This window comes from Myotis lucifugus, unplaced genomic scaffold (assembly GCF_000147115.1).
Source record: "Myotis lucifugus unplaced genomic scaffold, Myoluc2.0 scaffold_600, whole genome shotgun sequence".
Lineage (NCBI taxonomy): Eukaryota > Metazoa > Chordata > Mammalia > Chiroptera > Vespertilionidae > Myotis > Myotis lucifugus.
In genome coordinates this window covers 91044-116838 of record NW_005871648.1, presented here as the reverse complement: position 1 = coordinate 116838, position 25795 = coordinate 91044, and the positions used below count along the sequence as shown (strand labels likewise).

Below are 25795 nucleotides of genomic sequence, written 5' to 3'. Positions count from 1 at the left end.
TCCGCTTCTCCTAGTCTACTGTTGATGCTTTCAATGGTGTTTTTTATTGTAGCTATATCGCTCTTCATTTCTTCTTGGGTCTTGCATAAGTTATTGATTTTTTCATCTGTTTCTTCTTGCTTCTTGCATAAGTAGTTGATTTTTTCCTCCATCCGGTTTATGCATGCTAGGACCCTTATTCTGAATTCTATTTCTGTCATGTTGCATTCCTCTGTCTCACTTAGCTGCTTTTCTGGCGAGTCCTCCTTTTCTTTCCTTTGGGGGTTTCTTTGCCTACCCATGTTTGATCTCGCTGACATATGTAGATGTTGAGATGTTCAGTGGCTGCTCCCTGGGTGGCAGGGGCTCCTTGGGTTGTGGTTGCTGCTCAGACGGTTGTGGTAGCAGCTGCTTTTCAGTTGGCAGCAGCTCCTCTGGTGGGTGTTGTTCACAGCTGTGTTGGCTCTTCTGGCTGGTGGGGGGAGGCTTCACGTACAGCTGCTGTTCCTCAGACAGAGGGTGTGGTGATCAGGAGGCTGTGGTGATCAGGAGGCTGCGGTGATCAGGGGGCTGCTGTTGCTTGGATCTGCTTATCTCTTGTTATGGCCTTCACTTTGAGGTCTATTTTGTCCGATATAAGTATTGCTACCCCAGCTTTTTTTTCATTTCCATTTGCCTGAAAGATATTTTTCCATCCCTTCACTTTCAGTCTGTGTCTCAAAAAGAGTTTCACAAAGCTAGCTCATATTGTTGTGAAGAGTGAGGTGATATATAGCCTCACTTCACCCATAATAATTCTATCCAGGGCATGAGGGACAGAAGGAATGCTCAGAAGCCCTGGGGGACAACTCCCCTCCAAAGGCCAGGGGCGGGTGGGATACACATGAGCAGGGTCTTTCAGGAAAGGCAGGATTTCTTCAGGGAGAGGGGAGAAGGGCCAGGCTGGACCTGGGTGCTGGGGATTCCCTGGTCTAGATTCTGGGATCGGGGGTTGGGGTGGGCAGCTTTGGCACTTTGTCACATAGCCTTTGCCTCCCTACCCCTGTGGGCCCAGAAACCAGGCGGCAGGATTCCCGTCAAGGCAGTTTGGATAAGGTCAGAAGAGGCTGGGATGCCTGATTGCAGATCCTGAGGCCATGAGTTAAGTTCTTGCTTTTGTCCATGTGTTCTCAGGTCCCGGAGTCGCAGGCGACCATGGTTCCTACTGTATGGGCCAGCAGCAGCATTGGTATAGCCTCTGCTGGTGGCAGCACCCCCAGAAGTCAGAGCATCATTGAGCCCATGGATACAGAAACCCAGGAGAGTAGAACATATGCTGACTGGAGACATGGAGGCATGAAGAATACAGAGGCGGATGGGAAGATGCAGGTGGACGGGAGGACACAGGCAGACAGGAAGACACAGATGGACATTGTGACACAAGAAAGTGAGAGGACAGAGTCAGACAGGAGTTCCCAGAAGGATGTGGTAGCACAGGGAAGGACAGGGACACAGGCGGAAAGGACACAGGAAGACAGAAAGACACAGGCAGGTGCGAAGACACAGGAAGACAGGATACAGGAAGGTAGGGGGACACAGACAGAGGGGAGTGTACCCACAACCGTTAAAGTTCAGTCAGAGAAGAAGTCAGTGACCAACCTCAGCCCACAGTCCAGAGCCCCTGAACCCTCACCTTCAGAGGGTTCCAGTTCCCAGATTATTGCATGTTTTGAGCAGAGCCCAGAAAGGTCCTCTGTCCCAGAAAAACCTGGCTTCATGCTCAGATCTGGAGAGGCAGCAGAAACGGCCTCTCGTAACCAAGAGGAAACGGTGCTGGGTCCCCTGTCAGGGGGCCTCAGGCTCCCAGCACAGCTGCTTCCTGAGAGTGGCTTGGAGCAGACGGGAGGAGGGAGATGTTGGGGGCCGGAGTGGTCAGGCCCGGTCAAGGACAAGCCAGAGGATAGCCTGTTCCAGTGCCCCAAGAAGGAGCAGCTGGGGGAGGTGCTTTCTGTGGATCTGGGAGGCTGTCCTCCCGCCGGCCTGAGCCCAGATGTGCCTACTCTGCCTTCTCCTGCTGGTGCTGGCCTGACCGACAGCTCACCGCAGGGGCTGCCCAGCACCCCCACTTCTCAGCACATGAGTGCAGCTGCCTTCTTGCCCTCTGGGGACCAGGCCTTGCGGAATTCTGCACCCTCAGTGCACCTGGGGCCTGGGACCCCCACCCAGAATCACCCACCAGAAACCATAGCAGCCAGCAATGAGGGAGCCTGCGCCAAGATGTCAGATGTGGAAGGGAGGCCCTCAGGCACCCAGAGCTGTGACCCTGGTCTCATAGATTCCCTGAAGAACTACTTGCTTCTCCTGCTAAAGCTATCCAGCACAGAGACGAGTAGAGGGGGCACAAAGTCCCAGGAAGCAGCTGCCCCCAGGGGTTTGGCACCCTCACCCACGCTGGCCCCCACTCTGGAAGTGGCTGGTCTGAGTCCGCAGACATCACGGCGCATCCTGGAGCGTGTGGAAAACGACCATCTGGTGCAGAGTGCACAGATGCTACTGCTCAGCCCCTGTACCTCCCGCCGCATCACTGGCCTCCTGGACCGTGAGGTGCAGGCTGGCCAGCAGGCCCTGGCTGCTGCCCGGAGCCCTGGCTCCAGCCCCCTCACCGTGCCTGCCATCGTGGTAGGCGAGGAGGAGGACCCTGGGCTGACCTCAGAAGGATCCAGTAAGGGTGACGGAGAGGTTCCCCTTGCGAGGTCTGGCCTCCTGGGAACCTCTCAGGAGAGCAGTGCGGGGGGTCTGCTGGGGGAGGCAGGTGGGCAGGCAGCCTCTGGTCAGGGACCCCTCTCAGCAGAAAGCAGAGTCCAGGATCCCTCCCGAGAGGAGGAGATCCCACAGGAGGCGCCAGCAGGTCTCCCTGCAGCCACCCCTGAGGAACTGGCTCTGGGGGCCCGGAGGAAGAGGTTTCTCCCAAAGGCCAGAGCAGCAGGGGATGGGGAGGCAACCAAGCCTGAGGAGAGGGAGAGCCCCACGGTTTCCCCCCGGGGACCCAGAAAGGGCCTGTCACCTGGGTCCCCAGGGACTCTAGGGCGGGAGAAGCGCTCTCCTACCCAGGGCCGAAAAGCAGGCCTGCTGGAGGTGCCACAGGCAGAGGAGGAGCAGGCAGCGGGAGACCTGGGCTCCAGCCCCAAGCCCAGTGGGCTGGATGCAGAGCCGACCTTGGATGAAGGCAAGCAGGAAACCCCGGGCAAGCCGAGGAAAGCCAAGGACCTGCTCAAAGGTGAGCAGTGGTGGGGACTGGGGTGTGGCTCCACAGAGAGGGCTGCCCAGCCAAGGACATCGCTGCAGCTGCTAGGGTGGCGCATGCCTGCTAGGGATTTACAGAGACCTCCTAAAGATATTCTTGCCTCCTAATCCCACAGGCTTTGCAATCAGGAAGGCCTTCTTCTCCTCCTGGCTCTGCCACTTGGAGATGGTAATAGAAGCAACTTTGTAACATTGCAAGGGGTTAAATAAAATAGAATAAATTAAGTACTCAGCACAGAGATTGACATCCACAGCATCCTACCTCTGTCATCATCATCACCATAATCCCCTCTTTCCAGACTTGTCCCATGAGTATAGAGTGGTAGGAACGGGGTTCAAATGCAGGTTCCTAGAGTTAGGGGCCTGGAATGCAAATGGAAGTTCCTCTTTTGTTTGTTTGTCTTTAATTCTCACCCGAGGATATTTTTCCCCATTGCTTTTTAGAGTGGAAGGGAGAGAGAAAGGGAAGAAGAGAGAGATAGAGAAGGAGAGGAAGGCAAACATCGATGTGAGAGAGACACATCGATTGGTTGCTTCCCATACGAACCCCAACTAGGGGCTGGAGAACCTGCAACTCGGGTATGTGCCCTTGACTGGGAATTGAACCCGCCAGCACTTTCTTTGGTGCACGGCTGACACTCTCTCTACTGAGCTACACCGGCCAGGGCCAGAAGTTTCTCTTTCAACTGCTATCTGTATCCTCAGCTGGAAGGCTCGCCCTGGCTTGTGAAAGGGGTTTTAGAGTGGGTTCTTTCTAGCTAGGATGTGTGTTTTTGGGGTCCGGGAAGATGCTTCAGAGATAGAGGTGGGGCGCAGCTGGGCCTTGTGAAGGAATGGGCGTGTGTGGAGACTTGAATCCTGTTTTCTCTCAGCCTGTTCCAGCAGGGACACCCAGGGAAGCAGGGACAGGGCCAGAGAGGGCACAAGATGGAGGGGAGGAGCTCAGTCCTCTTCCCTGGTCCCCTGCTCCCAGCCCCACAGGTAATTCGAAAGATTCGAGTGGAGCAGTTTCCTGATGCCTCGGGCAGCCTGAAGCTCTGGTGCCAGTTTTTCAACATTCTTAGTGACTCAGTCTTGACATGGGCCAAGGATCTGCACCCAGTGGGCGAAGTGGGCAGGAGGTAAGCTGTCTGGAGGCTAGCTCCCCTGACTGGCTCCCTAATTACAGCAATCATAAAATCATAATGTTGGGCATTGTCCTCATTTAGGTCTGTCACTCACTTAACCCTCACAGTAACTGTACGAAGGAGATTCTATCATTCTCATAGTAGAGAGGGAAAATAGAGGCTCAGAGGTATTGAGTCACTTGCCCAAAGTCACACAACTAGTGAGTGTCAGGACTGCAAACCAGACCTGTGTGATCTTAACCACAGTACCTTGCTGCCTGCCCCAGAGCTCCCAGCAGCCTGAGAGCCGGGTCTGAGGAGCCCCAGGACCTCCTTCTGGCCCTGGCTGTGCCGTGGTGATGGCTCTCACAGGAAGGGTCTCCACTCTCTGCAGTGCAGGGGACGAGGGGCCGGCGGCCTTGGCCATCGTGCAGGCGTCCCCTGGGGACTGTGGCATGTACCGATGCACCATCCACAATGAGCACGGCTCGGCCTCTACTGACTTCTGCCTCAGCCCCGAGGGTGAGTTTGCCCCGGGTCTGCCTGGCCTCGCTCCTGAGGGGGGGCAGCAGTCATCTGCAGAGATGGTGCTCTCCCTGGGCAGACCAATCTGAGGACAGCTGCTTTCTCTTCTTTTTCTCCACACAGTGTTGTCAGGATTCATCTCCAGAGAAGAAGGTGAAGGTACGGAGCACCTTGGGGGAGGAGTGGATGGCCTTCATCCCTGCCCTGCCATCTGTAGGGGGACCTTCTCCAAGGACTTGTAATCTGTTCCAAATGCCATGTTTGCCTTCACAGACAGCTACTCTTTGCCTCCTAGTTCAGGAGATGCTTGAGGAGGAGGAGGAGAGAGGAGGACGGCTATTTCAGAAGATGGAGGCAGAGGTGGCTAAGGGGGCCCATTCCACAAGGAGTTAATTCAGCTTTGTGCCCTTTGCCTTTGTCAGAGTGCTTGACGAAGGGCAGGACAGGCCTCCAGGGCACATCTTACCCTGCCCAGCACCCTTCCCAGGATTTCTCACTGTGGTCTGTTCATTAGATTCACACGGGAGCCTGGTGAAAATGCACTTTCTTAGGTCCCACTGCAGATCTCCTTAATCACTGTTTCTGGGGAAGGACCTAGGAAAATTGCATTTCTAGTAGGCGCCCTGGTGACTGTGATGTACCCCAACATTTGATAAGCATTCTAAAGGTCCAAACATGAGAGGAAGAGTCTGTGTTGCTCCTGCAAGAGACATACTAAGGATTAGACTGTGAAGGTTGCTGGTGATGGAAAGATTCCTAGAGCTTCATTGGCCAATTAAAACATTAATTCCTTCATTCATCCACTCATTTAATCACTCATTGATTCAACCAGTGGCTTCTGTTCAGTTATAAAATCAAAAATAATATCAAATCTAACCTCATACCTAAAAACTCAGTACAGGCATACCTTCCTTTATTGTGCTCCAAAGATGTTGCATTTTTTACAAATTGAAGGCAAGACCCTCTACCAGCAAAAATATTATATTCCCTTTATTGCAATACTTGCTTTATCGCAGTGGTCTAGAGTCAAATGTGCAGTATCTCTGAGGTATGCCTGTAGTAATTCTTTAATATCATCAAATATCCAATCCTATTTTCCTGGTTGTCTCACAAGTTTTGGTTTATTTGAATTAGAAACCACTCATTGTGTTGAGCTGACATATCTCATAAGTCTGTCAGATATGTAAGTTCTTTCACCCTCAATTTTTTTCTCTCCTTACTATTTATTTATTTGTTTAAATATTTTTATTGATTCCAGAGAGGAAGGGAGAGAGAGATATAGCAATGGTGAGAGAGAATCATTGATTGGCTGCCTCCTGCACTCCCCTCACTGGAGATTGAGCTTGCAACTCAGGTGATATGCCCTGACCAGGAATCAAACTGTGACCCCCTGGTTCATAGGTTGAAGCTCAACCACACCAGCCGGGCCCTCTTTGTTATTTATTTGTTGAAGCCATGTGCTGTGTAGAATTCTTACACTCTAGATTTTGTTGGTTATAAAATCATTGAACATGTTGCTCCATCCATGTGCTTCTCTAAAAGATCGAGAGGCTTGGTCAGAGTCACGTATAATTGTTTTGGCAAGGCCACTTCACACGTGTGCAGTGTGTTTTCTTTTGCATTTTATCTGGACTCACATAACAACTGATTGTTTTACTTTTAGTAACGTTAAGATTGATTACTGGGTCCATTCAGGTGTTTTCTGCGTGATCCATCCCCTTTAAAAGTTAAAAAACTGTATCTGATACACCCATGTTGTTATCTAGGGGTTTTAATAGTCACTGATTATTGTCTAAATTCTTTACTTCATTAGAGTTTGCAACATGGAGTGTTTTAATTCTATCATTTCCTTTTCATTCATTAATTATTTTACTTCTGTAAAGGAGAAATGGTTATTTGGTTACCCTGAGTTGGTGCCCTGGCATCCTCCAAAGGTCACCAAAAAGACTTGTTTTGTGTTTGTTTGGTGCAGGGGGAGAGGGTTCAGTTGTAATTGTGAACATAGGGATTTTTGATATATTTGATATGTTTAATACATTGCAGAAATTATTCATTTTTGTTGGTAAGATTGTCTAATTTTGGCGAGTGGAAGCCCCTTCAGAAGGTTGGTTCCTCCGTCCTTTTGACAGACCTCCAGTTGTTTTATTTAAAAAAAAAATACACACACACACACACACACACACACATATATATCCTATATAATAAAAGGGTAATATGCAAACTGACTCTAACAGCAGAATGACTGGGAATGACTGGTCGCTATGACACACACTGACCACCAGAGGGCAGACATTCAATGCAGGAAATGCCCCCTGGTGGTCAGTGCACTCCAACAGGGGGAGCTCTGCTCAGCCACCAGCAAGGCTGACGGCTGCTAGTACAGCGGCAGTGGTGGGAGCCTCTCCCGCCTCCTCAGCAGCACTAAGGATATCAGACTGCAGCTTAGGCCTGCTCCCCGCTGGCAAGTGGACATCTCCCGAGGGCTCCTGGGCTGCCAGAGGGATGTCTGATTGCCAGCTTAGGCCCGATCCCCTGGGGAATGGGCCTAAGCCAGCAGGTGGTCATCCCCCAAGGGGTCCCAGACTGTGAGAGGGCACAGGCCGGGCTGAGGGAAGCCCGCCCCCCCCCCCGCCCCCCGAGTGCACAAATATTTGTGCACCAGGCCTCTAGTATATATATATATGTATGTTAAGGGTGATCTTTTCCTTTTTTAAAAATATATTTTTATTGATTTCAGAGAGGAAGGGAGAGGGAGAGAGTGATAGAAACATCAATGATGAGAGAGAATCATTGATTGGCTGTCTCCTGCACGCCCCCTACTGGAGATTGAGCCCACAACGTGGGCATGTGCCCTGACCGGAATCGAACCATGACCTCCTGGTTCATAGGTCGATGCTCAACCACTGAGCCATGCTGGCCAGGCTCCAGTCATTTTCAATAGCTTCTTTCTTTTCTGGTCTGACAAGATGATTCAGGTCCATCCAGTAGATGTTCTGCCCTAGGCCTGGAATCAACCATTTCTTCAGGGAGCTCTGGTTCCTTTTAGTGGGAAATGGTATTTAGTGGTTACAATCTGAGCATGAGGGGGGTATCCTGCTACTGGATTGGTCCTGAAAACTTTTTGTTAGAGTCGAAGATGTTGCTTGAGATGGAATCAATTATTCATTTGATCAAAACACCTAATTCTAAAACAAAGTAATTCTGGTTTTTTGTATTGACTAGAGGCCTGATGCACGAAATTCATGCAAGAGTAGGCCTTTCTTCCGCTGGCTGCTAGCACTGGCTTCCCTCTGGCACCTGGAACCTGGGCTTCCCTCCAACCGCTGGCAGGCACCCAGGACCGGGCTTCCCTGGCTTCGTCCAGAGGGTTGTCCAGAAGGATGTCCGGAAGGACATCTGGTCTAATTAGCATATCACGCTTTTATTATAGATTGCCACTTCCACAGAAAACCCCTGCCTTCCACACCACTAACCATGTTCTTACTATGTGATGGGCACTCTTGAGCACTTACACGACAGGCATGTATCAGATACAGTTTCTGCCCTCAGGAGCTCACAGTCTGGTAGGGGACCCACAGTGTACACCAAAGAGCAATAATGGACAGAGAGTGAGCACACCGGGTGGCGGGTGGGAGACCGTTCCAGCCTTTTCCTGCCCTATAGACCCCACATCTATGAGGCAGGAGCTTGTAGTTTCCACGTTTTTCCTGTTTCCCTTCAGTTGGAGAAGAGATTGAAATGACTCCCATGGTGTTTGCTAAGGGTCTGGCTGACTCCGGCTGCTGGGGGGACAAGCTCTTTGGGCGCCTGGTGAGCGAGGATCTACGAGGGGGTGGACATAGGTACAGCCTTCGGAAGGCCTCCCAGGCCAAGGTCATCTACGGGCTGGAGCCTATCTTTGAGTCGGGCCGCACGTGTGTCATCAAGGTGTCCAGCCCGCTGGTGTTTGGGCCCAGCAGTGAGACTTCTCTCCTGGGCAGAAACTACGATGTCACCATTCAGGTACTGTGTCCCATTCCCACGGCCGTCCTGCATTCTCTCCCCTCCTCCCTTTTCCCAGCCCCGGTCCTGTTGGAAAGCCCAGTACAGAGGCAGAAGCCATCTCAGCCGCAACCTGTGAGGGTCCTGGGATGACCTTTGAGAGCCTGAGGTGTAGCCTGAAGTTACATCTTTGGGGCCTTAGTTTTCAAACTAGATTTTTGCAGCAGAATCCTTTCCCACTGCCACCAGATACACCTTACACAGAAGCCTTATATGAGAGATAAGAAGGGAGTGACTGGGTGGGTGGTCTGTGTTGTGCCCATTCAGCGGCCTCCTTGCTGTCCACAGCGTGGCCCTGGGGCACTGGCACTTATCACCATGGCCCCCTGGCATCCTCTAGCAGATGGCCTTCCCACATGGAGCTGGGCATGAGAGGACAGGGAGCTTCCTTGCTGATCAGGATGTGTTCTCTGTAATCCACAGGGGTGCAAGATTCAGAACATGAGTCGGGAGTACTGCAAAATCTTTGCAGCTGAAGCCCGGGCTGCACCTGGCTTTGGGGAGGTGCCTGAGTAAGTGCACAAGGAGGGGGTGTGTAGTGATTTCACAGCTTCTCAGGGGCATCCTGAGTTATGGCCACGTTCAGATGGGCCCACAACCAACCCTGTGCTCAGCTTGATGGTCCTACAAAATCTATAAATAGAGACCCCAGGATTCACTGCCTGCTTTAGGAAAGCCTCTGCTCTTGTCTTCAGTCTCCTCTTAGCCACCCCAGTTCCCTATCCCGTTGTCCAGTTTCTGCTAATTGCAAAATTTGAACATAGCAGGTTCTGGGCCTCTCTGAAGGTGGTAGGCATACTGGTCAGGATTCTTCTGTGGTAGCCGGCAGAGTCGTGTGGGTTTGTAGGAGTCAGCTCTAAAAGGTAATTATTTTCACTCGCCTACTCTTGAATATTGGGGTCTAGCTGACATTGAGCCACAGTCTGGTTGAATCTTCTCAGGAGGGGTTCCTTTCTGACACATGCTGGTCTCAGTTCCTCCCTTAAGCACAGAGTCCTCCTGTGTCCATAGCGTGGTTCAGTTCTACTCCCTCTGACCTCAGAGAATAGAGAGGACCCAGAAGTCAATGCCTCCATTTCCTTTCCTGAACTCAGGGCAGAGCTCCCCTCCCTTGTTGCCCCCCAGGCTCAGAGCTGGGACTTCTTTCTTGGAAGGGTCTTCCTTTTAGATCCAGTTGAGATGGAGGTGGGAGCTTTCTGCCACCCTACTTCCTGCTCACTGCAGGTGAAACTGTGTTTAGGATCATTCCACTGTATCTGATCTACCGGCCTGCAAACAATATCCCATATGCTACGCTGGAGGAAGATTTGGGCAAGCCCCTGGAGCCTTACTGTTCCCGGGAATGGGGCTGTGCTGCTGCACCAGCATCAGGCAGCTCGGAGGCCGTGCAGAAATGCCAGGCCTTCCAGCACTGGCTCTATCTGTGGACGAATGGCAGCTTCCTGGTCACAGATCTGGCAGGTATGAGGGTGTGAAGGTACATGGGCACGTGTGTGAGAGCAGGCCCAGGGTCAGAGGAGGGGGCTTGTGTACTAGTCTACAGCCCACTTTCTCACTTTCCTTTGCTGTTGGCAATAACCTGGTGAAGTAAATCAGACAGGCAAGCTTAATACATACCAGGGCCTCCTGTAGCCCCGTCTGTAATCACGGTTGTATTTAAAGGCATGCACTCCAGGCTCCACTTAAAATTTTAAAAGAATTTGTTTAAAAAAAGTTACATGGGCTCTAATTCAAAACCCACAACCATCTTTTCAAAATCTCCCTTCCTCCCTTCCCTGCAGCTTTGCTCTGGACTTTCACTCTCCGTACTACCCAAACTCGCTTCCACCCCAGCAGCGGAGCTTTACTGTCCCCTGCCTCCCTTTCCTCCTCCCCCATCCTCTTTAGCTTTCTTTTAATGTAACCAACATAATCTCTCTGGCTTCTTCCTGTTTCTCCCATTACTCAGATTCTTCCCCAGCAAAGGAAGGCCAGCAAGCATGAATCCTCCCTCCTTCTCTGACCATCCTCTCCAGGCCTACTCTCTTTACACAACTGGGCAGGAAAGAGGAAAAGATAAAACTCTCTCTACAGTGGTTAGAGAGGAATGCTGGGAATATCACACATTGTTACATATAGCCCCTGGTGTAAATAAGTGAGGAAACCAAAGGCCAGAGAGAAAACGGGCTCAAATGTGCCTTTCAGTGAGGTTAAACTGTATAATAAATACCGTTTTTATAACTCCATATATTTAGGGGTGGGGAGGCTAGTAGCACATTTAGCCATTGTCATTCACTGTATTTGTAAACTCTGAATTGATCCTTCCTTCCATCCATCCATCCATTTAACTTTACCAAGTGTTGGAAAGGTAAAAGGTGAATTAGGAATGGTCATTGTCCTTAAGAAGCTGTGATCAGTATACAATTTCTATAATGAGTAACATCATGTAGTAGAAAGACTTGAGAGTTAAAGAAATTAGATTTAAGTCTAGACCTCATTGTTTTCTAGCTGGGTCTATGTTCTACAGAGAAGAAAACTGAAGCTCAGACAAGTTTCGTCATTTAATCTCTCTGAGCTGCAGTTTCCTTTCTCTCTCTCGGAATAATAATATTGTCCCTGTTAATTTGTTACAATTAACTGAGACCATCTTTGTGAAAGCCTTCTGCAAACTAAAATTCTGTGCAGGTGTAAGGGAGCATCATTATTATAATACAAAATGGAATGTGGTAAATGCTGAGACATCACAGAATTAATATTTATTGCATAACTACTGTGTTTCAGACACTAAATTGGAGTCCTATATGTTCTGATTTCCTCAATACCTCATCTACATGGAGATAGTGAGTGACTTGCCAAGTTCAAACAGCTCAAGTGACAGAGCTGAAATGTAAATCCAGGTCCGTCTTGACTCTCAAGCCCACATTTATGCTGCCTATGGTACTCAGCCTTAGCGAGAGGCAGGTTTCAAGAATACTATCAGACTGTTTGAAAATGCTCAGTTACGGAATGAATGAATGAATGAATGAATGAGACTTTGCTTGAGTCACTTAACTCTGAGCCTAGCTCCTCACCTGTAAAAACGGGAATGTTATTACTACTACTAATACAGAAATACACCACGCTGCCTGTGAGATAGGCCTGTGGTGATGACCCACTGACAGGATGCCTTAAGATGTGCCCTGAAACCTGGCAAGTTTCCATCTTGGAGACACGAGGGCCTAGAACCAGCCCTCGCTGCCAGAACTCAGCTTCCAACTTTCTTTCCAGGGGTTGACTGGAAGATGACTGATGTGCAGATTGCCACCAAGCTGCGAGGGTGAGTACTTCTCAAGGACAGAAGCCTCTGAGAGTCTTCTTAGGGTCTAACATGTCAAAGTTCTCCTGGTTCCTCATCCCTGAGGTGCTAGGCCTATGGTCACATGGTCCTAGTTGCACCCCTGGCCATGTAGTAACACCCCAGGGGTTGCCAATCCCCACATGCTGTGCCCCTGCCCCAGACTGGGACCAGCAGCTCCTGACGCCCACACACAGGGCCACCTGCAATTCTGGGCTCTGACTGTACCTGCTCCTCTTCCTTCTCACTCGAGAAAGCTCATCATGACACAGATGAGCAAGGGCCCGTGAGCAGAGTGATGCCCTAGAGACTGCTCTAATTTATATTAAAAAGGCAGATCGTCTTCACAACAGTTAGTGTCCCACATGATGAATTCCATGTGCCAGGGCATAATGAGACCTCAGTTTAGAATTGAGGTTTTAGATCTGCCACCTGAGGTAGTACCAGGTAGACTCCCCAGTACTGACCAGTAGGGTATATGTACCTTGGCCACAACACCCTGGCCATGGCCATCCCAAAGCCAGCCCCTCAAGGACCCTCAGTCTGGGTGGGTCTCCCACTCAGCTCTTACTGTTTGGCTTCAGATACCAAGGCCTCAAGGAGAGCTGTTTCCCTGCCCTGCTGGACCAGTTTGCTTCCTCCCACAAGTGCAACACCTTCTGTGAGATGCTGGGGCTGAAACCTCTCAAAGGCCCTGAGGCTGCCCACTCCCAAGTCAAGGCCAAAGGCTCCAAGAGTCCATCTGCCGGCAGGAAGGGCCCCCAACTGAGTCCTCAGCCCCAGAAGAAAGGCCTCCCCAGTCCCCAGGGCTCCCGGAAGAGCACCCCAAGCTCCAAAGCCACTCCTCAGGCCTCAGGAGCAGTCGCCACTCAGTTATTGGGACAGCCTCCCAGCCAAGAGGGGGGCTCCAAGGCCCAGGGCACGCGGTAGCCCCTACAGGAGGCTGGGGGCCTCCACCCAGCAGCAGACCAACAAGGAAGCAGCTTGAACCGATGGAGACGTTCCCGATACAGACAAACCGGAGAAGGTGCACCGAGCAGGCACCACGTGGGGCCTCTGCGCAGCCTCTCCTCAGTCAGCTCCGCATCAGACGGCTTTGGTGCACGGCACACAGCCCAGTGGCCTCTCCTGGTGCCATGTCACCAGGGCTCCCAGGCCTCACCTCCAAGTTTCCCAAGGGCTGAGGCCCTCCTTGAAGTTTACACTGGCCACTGCTGGAGGCTCCCTGAGTCCTCTGCATGAGTTCTGCACCCTGACCCCTTGCCCCAGCCAGACCCTGCCATGCAGGCCAGCACTTCCCCTCCGCCCTTTGCTCGACCCTGATCTCTCCCTGACCTCAGGGCTCTAGGCTTCCTCTGCCGTGTGACTCTCAGGGTGTCTTCTCTTTCAGACTACTTTGCCTCATTCATCCCAGCTTACCCTGCAACTAACCTGTCCCTGTGCCCATTGGGCCTCTTCAGTCCTATGCGGTGGTCTTTGGTGGCACGTGTTCTTGCTTTCTTCCCCCTTCACTCAGGCACTCACTTGCCTGTTTCCCGTGCTTTCTTGCACCCCATCCACCATCCCTGGCTTTGAGCGCAGTTGCAGCCTGCTGCCCGCCCTGCACTGACTCTGCTTGTCCCCTTGCCTGATGGCTTTTCTAGCCTGACCTACCCCCTACCCACCAGGACCCTGGTAATGAGCAGACCCTCTGGCCTCTGGTCTACCCCATCCACTCCTCCCCTACTTTTCCCAGGCCCTCTGCCTGTGAGGTGAGAACTGGTACAGGGGCTGTGTCAGCAGCTGTGGCCAGAGGGAAAGTGTGGACTTTGTGGGCCTTGTGCTCCCTATTGAAGGAGATGAAGGTGAATTTCACCTCCCCTCCTGGCTGGGGATGGAGAGCTGGGACTCTTCTCCACGGGGAAATGGCATGGGGGTTTTAGGAAGGATATAAACCATCTACCTGCTGTGAGGACTGCCTCTGTGCCTGGGACTTAGGACCCCCACCCCCAACCATTAGCTCTTGATGCTGAAGCTCCAGCTCCGGGACCTCATATATGGGCTCCCAAGGAATTGCTGTGCTCAGCCCAGCACCCCGTGTCCTTCCTGAGAGCCCAACCTGGAAGCCCCCGATGGGGTGGGTCTGGAGCTAGCCTGCTCCCCTTGGAATGCAATAAAGGCAGCAACTGTGTTTCCTGCTCTCCCTCATCTCGTGTGGTTGTAGGTATATGGACTCAGGGTCCCCTCTCCCCAGGCAGGTTCTCCCTGGGCCGACTGGAAAAATGGATCCATGTTTTGGCTCTTGGATTGACATTTAGTCTCAGCCTTCTGTGGCCACAGCTAGACAGTCCATGCTGCTTATACAAGTGGGCTGATGGCTCGTGCTCCTTAGCAGGGTGTCTATGAACTTGAGGGCAGATTGGAATTGCTCCTTCATTTGGGAGAGGAACACGAAGAAGGAACCCGAGAGGGTAAAGCAGAGCTGGGGACTCGGGAAACGCCACTGTTTCTGGCTTCTTCCACTGCAGCCAAACCAGCTCCGGCGCCAGCCAGCGTCTGCCTCCCAGCCACTCTGACCACTTCCTGCCTCCCAAGCAGCAGAAGGCTTCTCATTCCCAGCCCATCCCCAACCCATTCTCTTCCCTCTGTGGTTGGGGATTTTCCTTGCCTGATGTTTGCCCTCTCCGTGCTGACATTTCTGACTTCTCTATCTCCTCCTATGACTTTCCCCACTTTTCCCTCTTGCCCCATTGTGCCCCAACTCTCCCACCTGCCTATCCCCGTTGGCCTGGTGAACTAGAGCTGGAATATTTTCTATTCATTTACTTATCCATTCATTCAGCAGACATATAGTGAGCACCTCCCTACTTTATGCCAGACTCTGAACTGACAGTTGTTGGGGATCAAAGACGCACGATGTAGTCTCAGAAGAGACCCTTTCCATTAGGTTTCTTGGATTTTTGAGCAACAGAAATGGACTTGGATCAACTTAAAGAAAAAAAGGTTCACGAGAAGAGTGTTGGGGTAGCTCACAGAGGAATAGCTGGACAGTTAGCCTTGAGAAGCAGGGAGCCAGGTAGCTCCAGAGCTTGCCTCCCAGGAGCTACTGCTGTTGTCAGGTGGACACCATCCAGCCATTGGTCCCAGTGGGTCTCCCTCCAACGTTCACATTCCTGGCACGGGGCTCATGGAATGGGAGGAGGGCAGTTTCCAGAGGATGGGGATTCTCACCAGAAGAATGGTGGAGCGTGGGAGGGTAGAAAAGGCTTGGTGGGCGACGACAAATGATACCCCAACACACACACACACTGTTCTTCCCATCTGATGTATTACGACTCTTCCACATACAACCAAACGCAAATTTCTCCCTGCTTAGGGAGACCATTCAGGGTCACATCCAATGACTGAATCCACGGGCAATGACTAAGGTACCATTCTCCAAAGTCCAGTGTCACTAGTAATACTCCACCCTCTTTTATCACAATCCCATTTTGAAATCTTGCAACCTGTGAATTAACTGGTAAAATTAACCATCTTCAACCAAAATAATATAACCTAGCAAGAAAGTAAGTATGGGTAAAGGCTACCATCCATTTCTCTACCAGGTCATGGGAACTAGTGTTTGTGACGGGATTTTTGCCTGTCGTAGTGACCTAGGTCTTCAGTTCTGAAATCCAGCTCCTTAGTGGTCCTGCCGGGTCGCAGGCATTAACCACTGGATAGGGAAGTACTAGGAACGCTCTAGGAATCCCCATGTCCATCTGTGCCCCTTTCCCGTAGCAGCAAGCATACTTTTCCTTAATAGAGTTAATCATACTAGCTACTCCCACAACCTTTTGTGTGCTGCTCAGAGGTATAGGAGTCTGAAGTGGCCAGATAGAATCCTTACTATGACTTTTTGAGGAGGTATTTCCTTGGGGACTAAAACCTCTACACCAGCCTGGTCCCAAACCTCACATCTGAAAAAAGTATTGAGATTAGTGATAACAGACCCTCTCCTCTCAGCTTCCTAGCCTGTAGGAGAAATAGCATCATGAATTGGCTGTCAGTTCAGAGCTTATGCTATAAGCTGCAGGCCTGACCCAATCTTTCAAGGTATTGTTTCTCAGCTGGAGCTATAGCTGAGTTTTCAATAAACCATTTCATTATGCTGTCAAGCCAACTGCTTCTGGACTATGGGGATCAACCCATTACTTTAGTTGTGTTGCAAAGTGCATTCTCTGGTGATGTTTACAGCATTTCATAATTCCCTGGATATTGGTGGTAGAGGAGGTGATGGGTAAGGAAAACAAATCTAAACCCAGGAGGGTCCATAACAGGCAAAACAAATTCCTGTCCTCTTAAAGCCATGGGTGTAGACTGAGGGGAGCTCAGCAGTGGGGCAGGAGGAGGCATTGTGGGAGATGGAGTGAGCAATCCACATACACGGCTGTCCAGTGCCTTCAGAGACCTATTCTGGAGTGCCCACCCTATGATGGGGTGCTGCTGGCCATTCCTCACTCTGGCTGGGTGGATCAAATGACCCCAGTGCACAGGGGTAGCCTAGCCACCTGGATGCTATAGCCAAGCATTTAGGCTCTCTCAGAGGCAAGCCGGAGGGCCATGTCTCAGAAAGGTGATCATTTTTGTCCAGCGCATCACTTTTTTCCAAACCCTGGGTTGCCCTGCTGTATTTTTCTAGTCAGTACTTGCCACAAGCTTCATATAGCATTCTGCTCCGTCTCAGGCTGTCAATGGCTCCCCAGCATGCTTCAGACAGACAGGCACCTCATACATCATGGAATCTGCCACTGGTGGCAGAACCCTTTCTACTAAAGGCTTTCCCAGCCGGAGAGCCTTCATTTGCTCTAGGCCCAACTCAAAGCTGGTAGCCTTTCTAGGTCAATTAGTAAGCAGATTGGAGCAAGATGCCCCAGAGTGGCTTTTTTTTTTTTTTTTTTTTTTACTAGAATTGGGTCTTAGTGGTAAGGTATTCAAAGTACAATAATTTGTTCCACATTATGGAAGAATATTCTGATCTCAACCTCTTGGCCCCCAGGAACTTATCAGGGTGTTAGGCCTTTGCATTTTAATCTGGTTTATCTCCCACCTCTGACTCACAAATGCCTTACCAAGGCTTCTAGGGAAACTGGAGATGCTGTGTCAGTGTGATGGAACTTAGTGGTGATGAGGTCAAGGTCCCTTGAGCCTGGTGGTGGCACAGTGCTAGACAGATAAGACATTCTATATGTGGAAGCCAGGACAGCAACAGAGTACTGCTGCCCTGCCAGATGAAGATGGCATGCTTCTGATGTTCTCTGTTCATCAAAATAGAGGGGAAAAATGAGTTTACTAGATCAGAGGATTTGTACCGAATGCCAGGAGCTGGATGAATTTGCTTTAGCAAGAAGACCACTCTGAAGCAGCACCTGCAATTGGAGTCATCACTTTGGGACGTTTACAGCAGACAAAGACCTCCTGGTGTCTTGCACTGGCCAAGCTGAACTGTGGTAGGAATCACTGTGACTTCACTCTCAAGACTTCGGTAGTAACACTACTGTTTACAGTTGCCCCAGGAATATGGTATTACTTTTGATTTACCATTTTGCTAGAGAGGGCAAATTCTAATGGCTTGCACTTGTCCTACTACAGTCACTCCTACCCCACAAACCAGAGAGCCATTGTGAGGTTTATACCTATAATATGTCCATTTCAACTATACACTCAACCCCTGGTTGGCTTTGGGATTTCACTATAGCATAAAATTTGATCTGTAAATGACCCTCATTGATTGGCAGACCGCATGCTTTTCCATTGTTCCCAGAAACAATGGGAAAGCTTGGAGCCAGTGTCCTACAGTGTCCTCTTCCCAGGTTTGGGTGTTTACCCTCTCCTTCTATAGTCCCCAGACAAAGGCCCAAACAGATCCCTCTGGGAAGTCTGCAAGGAAGGGTTACAGTATTTCCTAAGTGCTAAAGTAAGGTTTCTCTTCAAAGATAATTGACTTCCTCTCCATTGAAGGTCTGGAAATTAAGAGATTTTGACTCTACCTTGGCATCTTGAGAAAGACCTGTTTTCCCACCCAGAAGTCTTCAGTCATAGCAGTAACTAGGGACTATCTTAGGGGATGCCTGGTCTTTTTCATTCCCGGGACCTAGTGATTGATTAGCCACAGCTAGAGGTCTGGTTTTCATGCCTGTGTGCCTTACGATGACTCCCTACTTTGTTCCTTCCCCCTGTCTCTGCTGCTGAGACCAGGAGCTCATTTTCACAGCAGCTCCCAGGCCTGGAGAAGAAAGCCAGCAGAGCCTCGCCAGTTAATTTCTCGTGGCAAGGAGCGAGACCCGCGGGTCCTGCCAGAGGATAGTGAGAGGGTGGATGGACTGGATGCATGCCAAGGACCCAATAAAGCATTCTTGTCTCCTGAAATCTGTGAGTTCCTGCCTTTTTTGGATTTTTGGTCTTTTCATTTAATTTTGCATAGTCAACATTTGGTTTAGATTTGTATTATTCAACAACCCCCACCACCCCAAAAAACCTGGTAAGCAGTGTACCTGACTGACTGAGCTTCTACTTTGAATGCAGAATCTCTGGTGAGTGAACATATAAACAAATATAAAATATAACCTGCACCAAAATTATGTTCTGCTACCTTGGTCAAATAGCCTTAAAGGAGTTCCCATAAAGTTTTCCTTTATTTTCTGACAATGTATCTAGTTCATACAGTTTCTTCTGGGTATAACTCTTCTTTTCCTGCTCTTATTCTGCCTCACATTCCCTGGGCTATGTTGAGTATGGATTCTGATTACTAGCAGATCAACAGTGTAGCATGGGGCAGGGTCGAGTTCTCCATTTTGCAACTCATGCTGTAGGTACCCCTGAGCTGATCAAATTCAGAGAGGCTGTCTCATTGATGACTAACTTACAAGAAAATGGAAATTGTACACCCAAACCCCACCACCTTGCTAATTTTTAATGAGAAATTTTAACCATCCAGGAAGCTGACACTAGTGTTTACCTGACAAGTACATTCTTCCCTTTTTCTTCTGAGAGGGAAAGTTTAAGGGAAGCCGCATTATGAGAAAGTTGTTTGATGAGCATAGAACAAATCAGACAAACCTCAGTTCAAATCCAGCTTTACTAGCCATGTGAACTTAAACTTGTTGCTTAACCTCTCTGAACTGAGAATGCCTCTTTTATATTTTATTTATTTTTTAAAATAATTCTTTATTGAAAATATTAAGTATGTCCCCCTTTTCCCCCCACTGTCCCCCTCCAGCCCTTCCCACCCACCACCCCAGGCCTTCACCGCCCCATTGTTTGTGGCCATGGGCCATGGAGATGCCTCTTTTAAAAAAACATATATTTTAAAAATTGATTTCGGAGAGAAGAAGGGAGAGGGGGAGATAGAAACATCAATGATGAGAGAGAATCATTGATTGACTGCCTCCTGCATGTCCGCTACTGGGCATCAAGTTCACAATCCAGGCGTGCCCTGACAAGGAATCGAACCATGACCTCCTGGATCATGGGTCGATGCTCAACCTCTGAGCCAGGCCCTCATTTAAAAAATATCTTTTCACTAATACAGATCTATTATATGTGATTAGTATATGTCCTGGGTACATAATAGTGAACAAAACAGACATATACTCCTCCTTCATGGAGCTTACAGTCTAGGTGAAACAAACACACCAATACTTGTAAAATGGCAAATATAGTATTAAGTGCTACAAAGAGGGAAAATGGGAGGGAATACCAGCAGGGGATTGGACCTACATTAGACTGGGGCTCTTAGAAGCTAGTCTAAGGGTGTGATACTTGACCTGAGATCTGAAGGATGTTGATCAGAGGATAGAGGAAACCATCTGTGCAATAGTACAGGACAGAATGGAAGCTTGGGTGGATAGTGTGGTAAACAAGAGGACTGTGGTATTGCAGTGGGAGGTTCAGTCAGAGAGGGGCGGGGCCAGGCTCAATTTGCATTGAGCCCTAAGAGCAGGGATCTATCAGTTAGGATCAGCTACAAGTGGAAATAATAGAGAAGCCCTCAAGTGACAGTAGTCTTAAGCAAGAGAAAGTTGTTTTTTCTGTAGAAAGAATTCTGTAGGCAGCAGGAGAACTGGACGTGATCCATCTAAAGTGGGCATGGCAGTTGTAGAATGTCATTGGAACCAAGGCTCCTCTCTGCTCTCTCCCGTCAACTCAAGCAAGAGAAATGATTGATCCCAAGTACAACATCTTGAGTAGAACTAAAATAATGATACAGTTGTCAAACATCAGACAACTAAATTTTCGTTTGTATAGAGTCAACAGATAATGTCTATAGAAAAATAAAAAATGGTATCTATATTTATGTATCAGTTGTCTATTTGTCCATCCTTCCATATACCCTATCATCTATTCATCTATCTATCTATCTATCTATCTATCTATCTATCTATCTATCTATCATCTATCTATCTATCTATCTATCTATATCTATTATCTGTCTGTCTGTCTATCTATCTGTCTGTCTATCTATCTTTCATCTATTTATTTAAAGAGGTTACTACCAGAAGTGAAAAACAAGAACAGCTTGTTCGTAGTTGTCTGGGGTGAGGGTTGGGGAGATGGGACTGGTCTCTGGCTTTCTCAGCTCTGGTCCTCCTGAGACTGCCCAGTGGTGAGCTTCCATTGCCGGTCACTCATTTGGATTTTACTTGAAACAGAAAGGCCTCCAGAAAGACCACCTCCTTCGGCTTCAGAAACTCCTACCAGAGATTGGATTGTATCCTATTCAACTGGCAAATTTGAGCTTCATTGTTAAGTTGCAAAGGCAAATACAAGATTGATGGAACTCAGCTAGACAGGAGTGTCTGTCATCAGGAGGTGGTGGTTATATGAATGGAGCTTGCCTAGGTTGGGGGCACCCAAAGGTCCTGGAACCCAGGAGGCACCGTCCTCTGTCTTCAGAACTGATGTGGTTCAGAGGTGGCTCTTTCCTGTTATTTCCAAAGGGCTTCAAGGAGCAGCTACCAGACACTCAGCCTCAGGGGACACACCACACACGAGGATGACCCTGGCACTTGCAGCACATACCGGGATGGTAGAGTTATAACAGGACATGATTATATGGATTCCTGGGCTGAGGTAATGGTCTAGTCAACTCCTTTGGCCACTTTTTTAAAAAATTGATTTCAGAGAGGAAGGGAAAGGGAGAGAGAGAGAAACATCAATAATGAGAGAGAATCATGGATCAGCTGCCTCCTGTATGCCCCCTACTGGGGATTGAGCCACAACCCCAAGCATGTGCCCTTGACCAGAATTGAACCTGGGACCCTTCAGTCCACAGACCAATGCTCTATCCACTGAGCCAAAACAGTTAGGGCTGGCCACTGGTTTTTGATTATTTGAGTAGCACATCCAGGCCCAATATGGGACATGTCCCTGTGGATTAAAACTGACATTTCTTTTTTCCCCCTCTTTGTATGTGTGAGAAAGCTCAACAATTAGAGGCTGTTTTGCATTTAAGGATTTACACTTGATCTTAGCCAAAAGGCCGAGAAGCGATTGCATTTAAGGATTTAACACTGGCTATATACAGAAGGGACAGCATTTCAGTTAGAAATATTTCACCTGTTACCAAGTTCTCGCTGTTAATATGGCAACATTTAGCATCTTACTATTTTGACATTTAAAAATCAGCAGGCATAATCCTACTCTTTTATCCTTTAGTTCCCAGTGACAAATAATGCAGTGATAAAGCCTGTGGTTTTCAGTTCCTCTTGAATGACATTTATTAGCAGAGAGAAACCTGATGCTTTAGCTGAAATTTGGCAGCCCAAGAAGTACACCAACTGCTCCAAAGCACCCCATGCGCTAGGAACAATGCTTTCAGTTGACCTTCTGACCAGTAATCCAGTGGATATGCCAAAAGTTTCATTGAGAGAGTATTGGCTCATAAAAAGTTTCCCACAGTGACAGCTCTGTTTATTTGCCCAATGAACAGCACACGTTCCGGCCACACAACAAATGTTACTGGTGATAGTAACGAAAGTAGCTCTTGCTAGATCTTCTTTACTAACAGATCCTTGCTTCCCCTTATAAATCATATTGCCAATCATATTGCCAAAACCAGATGCTACAGCCCAGCCCAGCAGGCCAAATCTCCCACAGTCTCCTGCATATCTCAGCTTGTCAGCTGTCAGAATGGGTGCTGTCACCTTTGGATGCTATTTCACGAGCCTCTTTAAAATGTTCACAGCCAGCCAATAAACCGCATAAGCCCAGAAAGGTACCCCCTCCAAGGCTTGTCCCAGTGCCTCGTTTATAGTTGTCTTCGGAAAGGACTGCTAAAACACTGGGTCCGAGCCAGTGTCCACGAAGGCATCTTTTGGCATCGCTCAGGTTCTGAGGTACTAGCACAGTAAGAGCACTCTGCAGAATGGGTGCTGTCACCTTTGGATGCTATTTCACGAGCCTCTTTAAAATGTTCACAGCCAGCCAATAAACCGCATAAGCCCAGAAAGGTACCCCCTCCAAGGCTTGTCCCAGTGCCTCGTTTATAGTTGTCTTCGGAAAGGACTGCTAAAACACTGGGTCCGAGCCAGTGTCCACGAAGGCATCTTTTGGCATCGCTCAGGTTCTGAGGCACTAGCACAGTAAGAGCACTCTGCTGCTATCTGTACAGTGCCTGCTATATTATGTGTATAGCACTTCTGGCAGAATCTTTACACAGCAGGCCCTTTGCAAGACGGTCAAGTTCATCCAGTCTGTGCAGGCGTGAGCACCACCTCCTGTAGCACATTGCACCAGGTGTAATGTTGAGAAGTTTCCCCCTCCCATTTGGATAAAAGTAGACAGGTCCTGCCCTAACTGGTTTGGCTCAGTGGATAGAGCGTCGGCCTGCAGACTGAAAGGTCCCAGGTTCGATTCCGGTTAAGGGCATGTACCTTGGTTGTGGGCACATCCCCAGTGGAGAGTGTGGAGGAGGCAGCTGATCGATGTTTCTCTCCCATCGATGTTTCTAACTCTCTATCCCTCTCCCTTCCTCTCTGTAAAAAATCAATAAAATATATTTTTAAAAAAAGTAGACAGGTTTTGGTTTGGAAATCAATCAAGTGCAGGCTCCCTTCTGGGCAAAAAGTGTTAAATCCTTCAGTTCCAGGTGTACATCCCGAATACCAGTGGATCCACGTGCTACATTAGAAGTCCAGTGTTTCAGGACACTTTCCAAGCTCACAACTTCTTGTTCTTCCTCTACTGTGATATCTATAGGTTCAAAATATGAGAGCTTTACTAGAGTTCCCCCAGTGTCCGTGCAAAACCATGGGAAAGGGTTTTTTATTTTTGTTTGTGGCATCTTTGATCGTCATGGCAAGGCCTGAGGGGCAAGGGCAGCCTGGGATCGAGTGCACAGAGGGTGGTGGTACTCCAGGGGTAGCTGGGCCCTTTGAAGAGGAGGAGGGTGGGCCTAGGGTGGGGCAGTGGTGCCTGAGGTGAGGCTGGCCCAGGGGGTGGCCCTACAACCCCCAAAGTGGGAGCCAGGGCCAACCCAAGCTGGGGAAGGCTGCTGGCCTTCACACCTGGCCCAGTAGGGGGGCCCTTCACCCCCGCAGTTGCCCCAAACGAAAGGCCCTAGTACCCCAGCCACCTCTGCATTCCCGACTGACCTTTCTGATCAAATTGTACACCCGATTTCACATTAAGCCTCTTTAGTTAAACCTCCATGAGAATTCTCATGGTAACAAGGCCATGGACAAATGCAGGGTTCTCTCTCAGACTCCCCTGAGAGAGGCAGAGTATGGGAAGGAGACTGCTTTGGCCTGGCCCCTGTCTGGGGTAACCCCCAGCAGCCTGGGAGTGAGGGGTGCCAACAGAATGAATCAGTTTTCACCTGTAGCGGAAGCTGCTGGCGCCCTGCAGATTCCCTGTACCACGGGCGCCTATGGTGCTATTCCATCTCCCAGGTGCTATGTTAGTTAGGGCATCACTGCACCTTGTCTGAAGAATTGTCCTGAGTTGAATGGAAGCCACTTTACCTGGGAGGCAACGCCCCCTCCCAACCCCTTCCCTAGTCCTTGGCTCACAACAGACTGGCCTGGCCTGGCCTCGGGGAGGGACTAACCTGTTGAAGAGTTTGTGTAGCGTTTGGGTTCCAGACTGAAGCTAAGCTCTTCCTAAGACGATGCTCTCACTTCTTACCCCCACCCTATGCTGCTTCCCTTCCTCCCCTCGCTGCCCTTCGGAAATAATAGGAAAGAGCCATCTCTGAGCCACGTCAGTTCTGGGGTCACAGGTCAGTGTCCGACGGGTTCTCAAGTAAATCACTTGGACAAAAATCCTCATCTCTGCTAAGGAATCTGCATAAGATGAATCAGGCACCCTGCTGTGTAGACTGTCACTGGGCAGAAATTTCACTGGGTCTCCTCTTTTATCAGGGCAAAATGGATGTTCTCGGACAAGTTGGAGTCGGACTTAGTATTCAGGTTATGTGGCTGGTTGCCCAGTAAATCAGCCCCTGCAGAATTTGTGCTGGGTCTTAGGAGGTCGTATCCACGATGTCATGGAGTCTGACCCGAGAACACAATTCATAGCCACCGGCTCTAAGGGTGGGCTCAGAATCCATCCTGCCTGCCAAGCAGCAGGTGAAGTGGAAACATGGGGTGGACACCTCAAGTGACAGTCGCCTACAGTCTACCTCAGCCTGTTCATCTTCTCAATAGTTGCTCCATCTATGATGCTGGCTTCCCCATTACACACCTCCATGGAGGGCAGGTGGGGGACATGGTGACCAGTACCTATCTCACTGATTATTAGAAGGGTTAATTGAGATACTGCAGGGAAAGTTCTTAGCACAGCCTGGCACATACCAAGCTCTCCGGCGTGAAGCTGTCAGCTGGTGCCATGGTTGTTACCGTCTCCTGGAACCACAGGCTCCATCTGAGGGCCCACTCGCACACTGCTCTTCTCCGGGCCAGGAGACCCCGGGGCTTGTCCTTTCGCTCAGATGAGGTGGCTAACCAGCATCTCTACTCCATCCCTGGAAGTGGTCTCATCCTCTGGGAAATAGCACTGCCTCCTGACCCACAAGCTGGCCACTGTTTAGCTCCCGTGTTGGGTCATGTTCTCCACAAACCGCCACTGTCATGGAGCTGAAGGGAATTGGATACAACCTTTGGAATAGTGACACTTGATTCTACAGGCATGGCGAAATGGAAAGGAGTGGTTCAATGGAAAGGAGTGGTTCAGAATGAGCCATGGTGTATGATTGTCATACACCAAGTGTTCCACACAGGAGGAACACTTGGCCCTAGTCTGAGGACAGGCAGAGATGAGGCCAAGCCTTTCGTCTTTGGCACAGTGTTACCAGTGGAATTCCCCCTGCTTGGAAGGAGCCAAGATATGCCTGGAAAGTTTCGTTTTTCCTAACAATTTTGTTTACTTTGTGATGCCTCCCTTGTCAGCCCTTCCCTATGGACACTTCCGGTCTGTGGTAAATTTATTTTGCCAGCTCCTCCCAGGGAGGCCTGAAGTCCTCTTCATGCAAACTCTTGTAAAAAATTTCTGGCTTTGCTGTAAGGCTCAGTGGGTGCCCCACCAGACCACT

The 25795-nt window shown here is 49.5% G+C and overlaps 1 protein-coding gene and 1 pseudogene across 1 annotated transcript in view; one reads left to right on the top strand and one right to left on the bottom strand.

Annotated features, from left to right (window-relative positions):
* Window positions 1-18633, top strand: part of ALPK3 (alpha kinase 3) — a 61260-nt gene extending 42627 nt beyond the window's left edge. The window contains exons 6-14 of the mRNA XM_023745889.1: window positions 1153-3235; window positions 4235-4382; window positions 4762-4889; window positions 5016-5051; window positions 8614-8894; window positions 9357-9445; window positions 10174-10394; window positions 12180-12228; window positions 12831-18633. Coding sequence (XP_023601657.1) covers window positions 1153-3235; window positions 4235-4382; window positions 4762-4889; window positions 5016-5051; window positions 8614-8894; window positions 9357-9445; window positions 10174-10394; window positions 12180-12228; window positions 12831-13176 — 3381 coding nt within the window. The 3' untranslated portion in view covers window positions 13177-18633. The remainder of the gene's footprint in view (window positions 1-1152; window positions 3236-4234; window positions 4383-4761; window positions 4890-5015; window positions 5052-8613; window positions 8895-9356; window positions 9446-10173; window positions 10395-12179; window positions 12229-12830) is intronic.
* A 2258-nt stretch (window positions 18634-20891) lies between these two features.
* On the bottom strand, window positions 20892-25094 carry LOC111823664 (annotated as a pseudogene).
* Between the last annotated feature and the right edge of the window lie 701 nt (window positions 25095-25795).